The following is an 11,066-nucleotide window of genomic DNA, read 5'->3' as shown; positions in this document are numbered from 1 at the left end:
GTTGACGTTATCGTAGCCAACGATGTTGTCCCTGCTAAAGCTCCCTCACTAAGCGAGACCTCGTCATCAATGAAAATAAGAAAATTACAAACCAATAATTGCCCTTTTTACCTGTGTATCTAAGATCTGAATCGTGTTAAGAGCATGAAGATTAGCGTCCAGACCTCCAGCCAATATAACTTTGTGGTTCCACACACACGCAGTATGAGAATGGCGTGGTACAGCGGTATCTCCACTTAGGAATATCTGACAAAAATTTAACACTCAGCAAGTGATTGACTGGAAGATCATTCAGATATCTCTTAGAGGGAGTTAACATCTCTTGTAAATACCTTTCTCCATGTTCGTGATTTAATATGAAGCAAATAACAGTCCCCCATGGCAAATTGGGTAGAACTGCGGCCCCCAAATACTAATACATTTTCACTTCCTGGAAGAGAAAAAGGGAAACTGTTATCACAACAGCTTTTTCTAAAAAAACCACATGTCATTTGATCAACCTAAAAAAATGCCAAACTTGAAAATCTACCATCAGAAAGGACAATACATGATGCAGTGTGCCGCCATCTTGGCTCAGGAATATCTCCATGACAATGAAGAACAGTTTGCTTGTAACTCTCCTTTGCAATATAATTTCTTGGAAAATGTTCACCACACGTAAAATCAATGTCCGAGCTGTAGCCACATGTGGCATTTCTAACATGTGGAGAACTTGTTTCCGTTGCCATTGGTGATAGTAAAACAGTGTCAATGCATGGTTTGGATGGTGATGTTCGGCCACCATAGATCAAAACAGCATGGTTGTTCAATCTGGTTGCAGAGTGAAACATCCGACCCACTGAAATCAACGAGAAGAATTTGGTTATAATGATAACCACACTCACATAGCTTTCATAAAAAGTGAAGCTCAAAAATAATGATATTGGGGTAAAATTTAAGAATCCGATCCCACCAACGCGTCGGCCGACACGTCGGCATATATGATTGATGTCTTACCAAGCATACTTGACGAAGCCGCTGTAACTTCTGAACAATGCCACTCATCTGCAAAAGTAGAGTCGGAAGATGGTTTTCAGTAGCAAGGACATCATCATTGTCATCATTATTACCATTATTGTTCCTCAGTTTGGTCTTGCGTTGATATTAAATATTTTATTTATTAGTAATTCAACCATTTTACTTGTATGGCTTGCATTAGATTACATGTATGTATTTTGTTGTGATCCATTTATTTTGCCTCTGCCTCCTAAGACTGATACTTACAGATTTTATTCTGTGCAACACCAGACGCATTACAAGACTCTTCAATGAGGGCCGGGGTGAAAGGGTTAAGCTCAATGTTTTTTTTTTCTTGAAACATTTTGATTTTGAAGATAGGAAGAGAATTATGAATTCCAAAAACACACCGGAAAAGCTTTTAGGCTGTGGCAAAATGTACATGTATTCCAAGACTAGGCCTATTGTCCAAGGCATAAATATATATGCTACATTTTTATCTAGGGCTTATTATATACATGTCAGTATGCACAGTGAATACCTTGTACATAGTGCAATAATTGCATTCCATCAAGCCGCTTGTGTTTTCTTTCATGAAGGCCAAACCCACCAATGAGAAGAACGCTGCCAGATGACAAAGGGGTTGCTGTATGGCCAAATCTGATTTACAACAAAAAACATCATTAATTTGATAGTTTAAATAAGGGGCTATGACAAGGTATTTCAGGATTTTGGTGGCGATATTGAAATGAAATAATGTTAAATGAAACGATGATGAGATGCAGGACAAATGCAGAATAAAGGGCTATTGATGACTTCACCTTTTAACTCCATCTGATGAGGGTAAAACATTCAGGGTATGAATAATACACTTCTTATCATCAACATGACTTGACTGATCAGTTAATTGCTCTTTTACTAAATAATAAAAGAAAGAAACAATAAAGATACAAGATTCCTTCTGGGCAAAGAGAATGACTTGTAATGCTACAGTGTATATTCACCATTTTGCTGACAAAATAATTCTTCTTCAAGGCTTTGACAGAATCCTTTAAAGGCTGTTAAAATAATGTAGTGTGAACACATCAGGTGCCACTCCTGAAAGGAATAAATAAACACATTTGCATCTTTATATGGTCTGATTACATTCATTTTTTTATCAGACTGCTGGAGGTTTGGATCCAAGGTGTTTGCACAGATACAGTCTGGTGCCTGGATTTCCATGGGACTTCTGTGTTACACTAACCCTAGAAAAAAGCTGGAAAACATGCATTTGTGTGAAGTCTCTGCTTGTTGGCACTTATTTGGATATATTTTAAGTGATGTAATCAAATTGAAACCTCTCTCTGTTGCTGGATCCACAGCATCAAGGAGGTAGCTTTCCTTTGGATAACAGGTGGTGTAAAAGAAGGAGAGATTTGTTGCTCAGTTCACCTCAAATTCATCGAAAGGTTCAATTCCTTCCATGCGAGCTTTTTCTTCTGTTGAAAGTGTATCGTAATAAATGAAGTTTAAAGTTGGACACCTCACATGAGTCCAGCCCTACACAGAAGGGAAAACAAGGTTGATTTAGTTGAAATGCCATCAGACAGTGTCATTTTTTTCACATTGCCGTTTTAATAATTATTTTTAACTACCCTCCCATTTTCATTATTTTTGCACTGCATTTACTGACTTCCATAGTTGAAGTTCATTGGTGCCCAATAATTTATTAGGCATCAAGGAAGGATAACGGGCATGGTGCAAAGTCAGGGTAGCACTGCTTTCCAGAAAGCAGCTGCGAGTCTTGACCCTAAACACGATTCCATGCGGTGCTTTTGTTAAGAGACATGATCATCTTGTTTGCAGGTTATGTAATTAAAAACAATGGAGCATACAGTACATTGCATTAGCACAGAAGGCATGAAAGCATTTCAAAATCATGTTCACAATCAGCCATCACTTCATATTCATTGGCACAGTATGACTGAATTGACTATCCCATCCCTCCCCATCAGGCCCCAAATACTAATTATTCTTGTACTAAAAGCTCTGTCTGACGGAAGTCACCAGCTTACCTCTTCCACAAATCGCTGAATCTGACTTTCCTGAGTGGGGAAAGCTTTTGTACCATGAAGCGGGGCACCAACTGTATGCTGAAAGTGATTCATCCTGTGACACACAATGCTAATAATTACAAGATTGTAGGATTTGATGAAGACTGAGACACATTTAGTAAAAAAGACTACTCACATCTTTATTCCAAACGGGTCATTTGGATGAACCTGTGTACAAATGGAACACCAAATTTAAGACTGGTAGATTTCAGTTTCAGTGATTGCAAAATCTCTATGCCAGCTACAAAGGTCACCCAGCAAGTGAGGGTATAACTTAATCTTAAGACTCAGAAATGTGTGCTACAAAAACTTGGATGACATTCACTCACTTAAAATCAACAGCACAATACCAGTTTGATACAGAAACCTTGAAACTAAGATGGTGTGAAGTACTGTAAATTCTAAAATCCATATTCTGGCACTTATGTCTTAGCGAAACAGTCTTTTGCATGAACACCTTTTTCTCTGGTCATCCATGTATCAATGGTCTTACTTACTGTAGTCACTTAACATTTCAAGTTTATGAGCTTTGACATCGAAGGGTAAAATAAACAGGCACTAACTGGAGGGTTGAAGAGAAATTTATTTATTTCCGACATAACTTTTCTCAAATTTATTGTCAGGCAAAAGTCCCTTGAATACAGAAGAATTCTAAACCAACCTGTTCGAACATAACAAATATAGCTGACATAAAGAAGCATGCCACCCATCCAATGATGTCTGTTGAACTGAAACCAACAAGAATTATCTTAAAGAGAGACCTCATTCCAGAAGCAAACCTCTTACACTTTAAACGGTATTTTTTGGTTTCACTTAGGCTAACAATATGTAACCAACTTAATGTGGGTTTAATTAATTACAGTGAATGTGTCAATAGCAATTATTATTTTTAAAAAAACATTTTTTTTTTGTAAAATTAGAGAATTCAATCTGAGGCGAGCACAAACATTTAATATCATAATAATTTGGCTTGCACGAATCGCAAGATACGAAAATATATTAATTCTTGTCCTTTGGGTACAACGTAATTAACTTAAAGGTTCATTTGCTGCTGATATTAATAATCATTTATTATGGCCTAAACAGCTTCTCTTCAGTCAGCTATCTACAGGAACCAGAAGCATTCATTTGGTGCTTCTGTTAAAGTAGGGATTTAAGGACATCCTAAAAAGGACCTTCAAAGATTGTGAAATCAGTAACTAGGCATCAGCCCCATCAGATAGATTGGCGTGGAGGAGAGTGGTTTGCAATCCTGTGAAAACCTTTGAAAAGAAGAGGCCTTTGGCTGAAGAAGAAAAACAAGCAAGATTAACCCATTCACCCTAAAGCGGCTATAAGCAGTATTTTACTCTGTCTAATGCCAAATGATTTTACTCATCAATGGGGAACCCCCAGGAGTCAATGGGTTAAAGACTGCAGAGGAATTTAAACTAATGCAGCCTTCTGGGTAGTTGTGTCTAGTGGCAGTGATGATGATGATGATTTGCTGTGGGTCATCATTGTTTTTGACGTTCTTGAAAGTTACACGTAGGTATTGATGTTGACGGTTAGGGAGAAATGTTGTGCCTGTTTTTTAATCTAACATGCCCCTCAGTAGACAAAACTTACAAAATCCTTTAAAAACACAGTTAATTTTAAAGGTACATGTAGTATTCTAGGTTTCATACCTTTTTGGTGGATTAATGTAGGTAAGTACCACTTCAGATAACACCAATGTTGCAGATGAGGTGTTCAAACCACATTTAAGAAGGCAGCTCTCCAGAGCTGAACAGGACTTCAGGTTGCATCCCACCAAAGAATAATTTTCGCTGTTTATACCTGTTGAGGATTGAGGATAAAGGGAAAATCCAAAAACACAAAAACTAATTGCACAGAAAGGAAAGGAAAGGAACTTTATTTAAGTGTCTGGTCGTTCTAGCACTGAAGCACTAATTGGGGACACTGTAAATTGAAATTAACAATTGACACAAATCAAGTCAAATTTTGGTTTTTGAGGAGAGGGGAAACTGGAGTACCCGGAGAAAACCTCTCGGTGCAGAGTAGAGAAGCTACAAACTCAACTCACATATGACACCGAGACTGGGAATCGAACCCGGGCCACATTGGTGGGAGGCGAGTGCTCTCATCACTGCGCCATCCCTGCACGCACTCTGCACAGACAGAGTTACCTGCTATGGAACAATCATTACAGTTATACTACTACATCAAGTGCTGTTACATTACTCAGAGGGTAGGGGTACATGTATAGGATTGCTTTCTTACTGATTGCCCAAAAATTAATAGTTCCAATTTTCACATAAAAAATCAGATCTTTGACCAAATCTGAGAGACTTATTTGCTGCCTACGTGACACAAAAATAATGACCTTGTATTTACCTTCCAGAAAAAAAAAAGAGAAACAGAAAAAGAATGGCACACAAGCATGAATACAAAGAATGCTATTCACTACCTCCTCCAAGCCAAGGTTCATTTTGAGAACTGAGTGCTCCAAGAGCTTGAGCTAATTCCTTGTTCTTTAAAATTAAACTTGTCTTCTGTTCAACAACCTCTGCAAAATCAACCTAATATATGACATAGCAGCAATAAGAAAAAATTCTGATGGTTCTTACTGAATGCATAATGGCAACCTTTGCTTTCTATAAACTCACCATGAAACCTTACCTCAAAATATTTTGTTTCTTTCAAAAGTCCTTCATTGGTAAGGGAAAAGAAAAGTGTGTCATATCCTGCTCCCAAAGAAACTATCTAAAAACAGGAATTCATAAAAAAACAAAATTGGAATAAACAGATTTGAAGTGAGGTGAAAGTGAGGTGAAAGTAAGGTGAAGGTGAAGTGAGGTGTAGTGATGCTATTAGTCTCTCCCCTCTGGGCATTTCAGGACTAATTTACAAAGCTTTAAGGGGGACTTAAGCCAGATGGGTTATTACGCAGTTTACAATTAATTTGAGGAAGTGAAAACTGCCCCCATCCAGATAAGGTCAGACCACAACACCGGGCAATATGTCTCCTACTCTTATTGAATAGTAAGTGGGTTCTTTAACATCCCAAACTATTTAATTTCCAACAAGGGCTATGAGATGGGACCTCTGGGTTTATTTCAACTCTTGATGATTGTTATGAATAAGTGCTGCCTCATACCTGCTTTTTTAAACCTCTAAATTTCAGACTTTGCAGGAATCCTTTCACCACAAATTGAATTGCCTTGGTCCTTATATAATATGACCTGTAAAAACAATTTCCACCTTATTCTAGTTGTGGAACAACATGAGTTCCTCAATGCATCTATTGATGTTAACGTTAATGTTTCCAAGGCATGGATGAACGATAAACTATTTGCTTGGCAACAGGTGAGGAAGAACTGAAAAATCAGAGTCCCAGGCAGGATTTGAACCTACATTTTGTAAGACCTTCGTCACCCGTTGGATGCTCTACCCACTGAGTCATAATATCTTCCAGGGGTTGAGAACCTAGACAAAACAGCCTAGAACACCTGGTGTTAGTTTACCAGTTTACAAGTTTCAGAACTTGGACTCCTTCAATTTGACTACTGTCTGTTAACTGTCATGTGTTCTCATCGATCAGTCCATTCAGAAGATTACGCCAAGCTGACCATATTGTTGAAGGAAAGGCCAGACCAAAACACCTGGAACTTCGGGCCCTACTCTTTTCAAATAGTGTGTGGGATTTTTAACGTCCCACAGAGTTTATGAACAAGGGCTGTGAGACAGGGCCTACAGTTTACAGTCCTTGTCCAGCATTTTCTCTGCAGTTATTTTTAAGACCCTGATTGCTGGTCCAGCCAGAGTGAAACTCACGACCTCCCACATGGCAGCCCGCTGCTCAGCCATTTGAGCTACCGGTGGCAATGCTGCAGGAGGACACATTCCTGGGACTTAACCCTTTCTGTGACAGCCACCTCTTTGCAACAGGCCAGTACATGTATTCTAACAATAATGGGTTGGAATGAAGATGAAATGGAGGATAATGTGTGGGAATCTATTCACATGCATATTGTTTCCCCCGCATTAACCTCTATTTCATACTAGATTGAGTTTAACCGCGAGACTACGAAACTGGCCTTTTGTCACATTTCTCTTATGCATGAAAACTTTTCTGAGATTGGATCTTTCCTGGACATACCTATAGATTAATGCCCCCTCTCTGGTACAAAAAATATTTACATTGTACCTATGAATGATTGGTGCCCTTCTAGAAGTCTTCGAGACAAAATACTTAAGACAGCTGTCTTCATAATACCCCATTCTAACGGTGGAAAGCTTGCTGAGCGTAGCATGATCATTTGTCCCTTGAACCTGAGAAAGGATAAAATTCTTGTTTGATGTGTGGGGTTTTGACAGTAATTCAGATTGTTCTTTCCGCCATCTTGCGTTATAAATAAACGAACCAAGGTACCTGAGTATCTGTCTTGTCCCTAAACGTCTCCATTTTTTTTCAGTGACAGTGCTGTGGTTTGTCCGCCATCTTGCTTCCGCGCTGTAAAAGAAGTCTGGGAACCAAATAATATACAAGACCAGTCATGATCGAGGAAACGAGGAAAGTTATGGTGTAATGTGTTGATTCAGTCTTAAATTTTATCATGAAAAAATTAGTGTTTGTCTCGTTATGTGTGAACCTTTGCGTTATCAATGTGTGTAATGCATTTTTCTCTCCAAAAGAACTCAAGATTTTTGACATTTTTGTGAACCCTTATGGAATCAGTTTTCGGGATGGCGTCGACCTCATAAAAGTTACGCAGAATTTAGGAGTACAGTGTGAAACTTTTAACGAAACACTTCAAAGCTGTAGTTCAATTGTTCAGAACATCACTTCTTTCACTAATGATACTGAACTGGAATCTTTGTCAAAGAACTGCCCCAAAGGAAGCTATAGCTGTTTTCATAAGACAGTGATGTCCTCTGATCATCAACCGTTGAAAATGTGGCTCGCGAAACTCATGGTTGCATTAAACAGCATATGCAAGAAACAGTGCTGGGAAACGTTGAACAAATGTATTCCACCCGGGATGTCGGGAATAACGGTAATATTTATGAGATTTGATAATAATCAGGGGCACCCAACGAGAATACAGTTCAAAACCACTTAAACATAGCATTGTAAAACGTATTTTAGTATTTAAACGGTAGATATAGGCATATTTTTAACCCCTAAAGATTTTCCGTCTGTTCGGATTTCCTAGCTGAAAGTAAAGTGATTCGAAAATTATAGGGATCAAAACGTACCTTTTCGAAAATTTCAACCAGAAAAAAGGCTTCCGAAAATGCTAGGTGACCTTTTTAGGGTAAAATTCCTTTAAAAATGGGCAAATATACCATTTTTAGGGGCTCGAAAATCCTAGGACAAGCAGGCAAGCAAGAAATTTTACAACAAATGTTCCGAAAATTCTAGATCTCAAATCGTCTTCCGAACAGATATTTTCCGAAAATTGATGTTGGGTGCCCTTGAATAATGATTAATCATTGATATAGCGATATTTCTTGCTTACAAACATTGACGTCACATTTCTTTTGATATCTTTCACTCGGACATATACAAAACATGGGCCCCAGGTCTATGGATCACCCCTATGGACCCGGCCCATAGACTACCCCTGTGGACCACCCCTCATTTTGCAAATTACAAGCACAAAAGTCTTTAGACGAAAGAGGGAGGTGATCTTCACACGTATATGGACAATTTAAGCAATTGTCTCTAATTATAGACCCCTGAAAAATTCAGGTGGCTTTAATGAGATTCGAACCCATGACCTCTGCAATGCCGGTGCAAAGCTCTACCAACTGAGCTTTGAAGCCACTCAGTTGGGAGCAGGCCAATTTGTTGGGCTCATTTGTTCCGGTGAAAGATTCCATGAATGTAATGAACTTTTATTTGAAAAGCGCTTTTTGGACGAAGCCCTTTGGGGCCACCAATACAGTATGTTGCCCAGTTTCTGGCCACTTTAGTTTGTAATCGCGGTAACTTCTTGTTTATGCACGGAAACTTTCTCATTTTCCTACAAGAGACAGTTCATTTACTTACCTTTAAAATATACGGAGATCGGCTGCCCACCTCAAGTACTAAAGAAATTATGCCATTTTTTGCAAAACTAGTAAGTTGCCCAGTTTCCAGCCAGCAAGTCCAGTTTCCGGCCATCAATAGAAAGCAGAAATTTCATTCAATCCACTCGACTAAACGGACTTCCAAGGCTATCTCGACGTGGTTACTTAGGGGTGTATGGTAGGGCATAGATAGCTGCTAACTATGGATAGGGTATAACCTTGACAAGGCCCGCGCGATATTCTCTGGGAAGAGGCACGGGCAATTAACACAGCACATCTGAGTTAATATGTACCTCATTACGCCATGCTTGCTTAAGCTATGTACATTTCATTAATTTCTCTAGTAGTAAGTTATAAAATTTCATTAATTCAAATAAGTTTTTAACAATCTATCTGTGAGTGCAGATGAGTGGCCGGAAACTGGCGTAGTATGCGAAAATCTTAGCTAGGATTTAGACGTTCGCAAACAGCTAAGTTCTAGCTTATGATGACAGGTCTCTTAATTACTTCCATCTTCAATGTAAATTCTTTCAAAAAATTATCAAGCTCCGTGAACTATTTCCTATTAAACGAGTTATTTATTTATGTACGGTAGCTCCGCTGTGCAGTGAAAAGGCCAAAAATTAGCTGGTAAGATTTTACTCACCTGAACAAAATCCCTTCTTGTTTGCTCGTTTCTCAACGAAAAAGCCCGCCTAAACTATCAGTTGATAGCGGAGATGTTCGTTTTTTCCGACGGATCGCTTCGGTGGACGAAGAGTTAAAATCCCATCGAAAATAACCGATTTTACCTTTTTTTGGCCGGAAACTGGTACCGGCCGGAAACTGGGCAACACACTGTAGGTGGTATAAGTGTCTATAGCAAGCTATTACTTAAACCAATTTAGTTTTAATTTCCTGCTAATGAGACTCCTGCAGGAGCCCAATGACCAATCGCGAGAAAAAGTAGTCTAAAAATAGGTACCGTAGTACATGGGCTCCTGGTCTGTAAAAATACCCATGACATTGGCTTAGTAAGGGAACTGTTCGCTCCTAGTCACAGGTTCCTTCTTAAATTTTCCAGATTTATAAGTGTGAGGATCACTTGTCTCTTTGCGCACATCAAAATGTTTATTTAACTAACATTCCAGTATTCCTTATCAGACACCATGCAAGTGTCAATTCCATATGTGAAATTTTGTCACTTTGAATCCCCCAGAATTGCACTAAATTGCATCTGTGAGGGTCTAAATTAAAAAATTTCCCTAGGGGAGCATGCCCCCAGACCACCCTAGAAGCTTGCATCCTTTGGGTACTCACTTGGGTGCCTTTAGCACCAAAAACGTCTCCACTTTCCTTGTGACCTGCTCCCCAAAAACTATTTGAGAAGGCTGCATTTCCACTTAGCATAAGCTACAAGAGTTTACGCTTGCACTGGTGCTGGTGTTGCTAGTGAAAAGAAGGGTTTCCTCTCCAAGACTTGCACAGGTACTAATGTCACACAAGTGCAACTTTGATTTTACACCACATTTACACGGGATCTGTTTTTGGTTTACATGCTGCATTCATTAGGGCTTCTAAAATGTCATTTTTTTTGACATGATGAAAACAACAGGTGTAATACCATTAATGGGAGAGAGATTTCATAATTTACAAAACAAAGAGTAACTGCAAAATATCTGGCTACTATTGTGTTCTTGTAGCGGTATCATTTGAAAAACGAGGCGTATAACAATACACAGCATTCAAATGCATGTGAGTGGCCGAGAATTCTGCAGTTTCTCAAAACAATTTACTTGATACCACTAAGAGACTTCATACTTGGAAGAAATTATTTGGTAATTCGTAAAGAACGAGTTACTTGAACCTGTCACAGTGGTTTTAATAAATACCAACAGCTACTTTACTCAGAAAAGTCAGCTACTTTTTCCCCCTGGA

At 38.8% G+C, this 11,066-nt stretch overlaps 2 protein-coding genes and 1 non-coding gene across 3 annotated transcripts in view; 1 reads left to right on the top strand and 2 right to left on the bottom strand.

The window, feature by feature from the left end:
• The window catches only part of LOC137967351 (tRNA wybutosine-synthesizing protein 4-like), a 19,740-nt gene extending 11,382 nt beyond the window's left edge, over positions 1–8,358 (bottom strand). The window contains exons 1-18 of the mRNA XM_068813882.1: positions 8,334–8,358; positions 7,507–7,600; positions 7,282–7,406; positions 6,232–6,316; positions 5,754–5,837; positions 5,542–5,653; positions 4,760–4,910; positions 3,754–3,820; positions 3,229–3,260; positions 3,054–3,147; positions 2,431–2,538; positions 2,001–2,094; positions 1,818–1,914; positions 1,538–1,656; positions 997–1,044; positions 530–838; positions 333–430; positions 112–246 (exon numbers count right to left, since the gene is read on the bottom strand). Of these exons, the coding sequence (XP_068669983.1) occupies positions 112–246; positions 333–430; positions 530–838; positions 997–1,044; positions 1,538–1,656; positions 1,818–1,914; positions 2,001–2,094; positions 2,431–2,538; positions 3,054–3,147; positions 3,229–3,260; positions 3,754–3,820; positions 4,760–4,910; positions 5,542–5,653; positions 5,754–5,837; positions 6,232–6,316; positions 7,282–7,406; positions 7,507–7,539 (1,791 nt within the window). The 5' untranslated portion in view covers positions 7,540–7,600; positions 8,334–8,358. The remainder of the gene's footprint in view (positions 1–111; positions 247–332; positions 431–529; positions 839–996; positions 1,045–1,537; positions 1,657–1,817; positions 1,915–2,000; positions 2,095–2,430; positions 2,539–3,053; positions 3,148–3,228; positions 3,261–3,753; positions 3,821–4,759; positions 4,911–5,541; positions 5,654–5,753; positions 5,838–6,231; positions 6,317–7,281; positions 7,407–7,506; positions 7,601–8,333) is intronic.
• Positions 7,608–11,066, top strand: part of LOC137967353 (uncharacterized) — a 20,873-nt gene continuing 17,414 nt past the window's right edge. The window contains exon 1 of the mRNA XM_068813884.1: positions 7,608–8,131. Within this exon, the coding sequence (XP_068669985.1) occupies positions 7,691–8,131 (441 nt within the window). The 5' untranslated portion in view covers positions 7,608–7,690. The remainder of the gene's footprint in view (positions 8,132–11,066) is intronic.
• Positions 8,831–8,903, bottom strand: Trnaa-ggc (transfer RNA alanine (anticodon GGC)). The gene has a single exon. It is a non-coding gene; the product is annotated as a tRNA-Ala (tRNA).

The sequence above is a fragment of the Montipora foliosa genome, chromosome 8, assembly GCF_036669935.1.
Source record: "Montipora foliosa isolate CH-2021 chromosome 8, ASM3666993v2, whole genome shotgun sequence".
NCBI classification, from domain to species: domain Eukaryota; kingdom Metazoa; phylum Cnidaria; class Anthozoa; order Scleractinia; family Acroporidae; genus Montipora; species Montipora foliosa.
The sequence above is the reverse complement of the archived record's forward strand: the minus strand, read 5'-3'. Positions and strand labels throughout refer to the sequence as shown.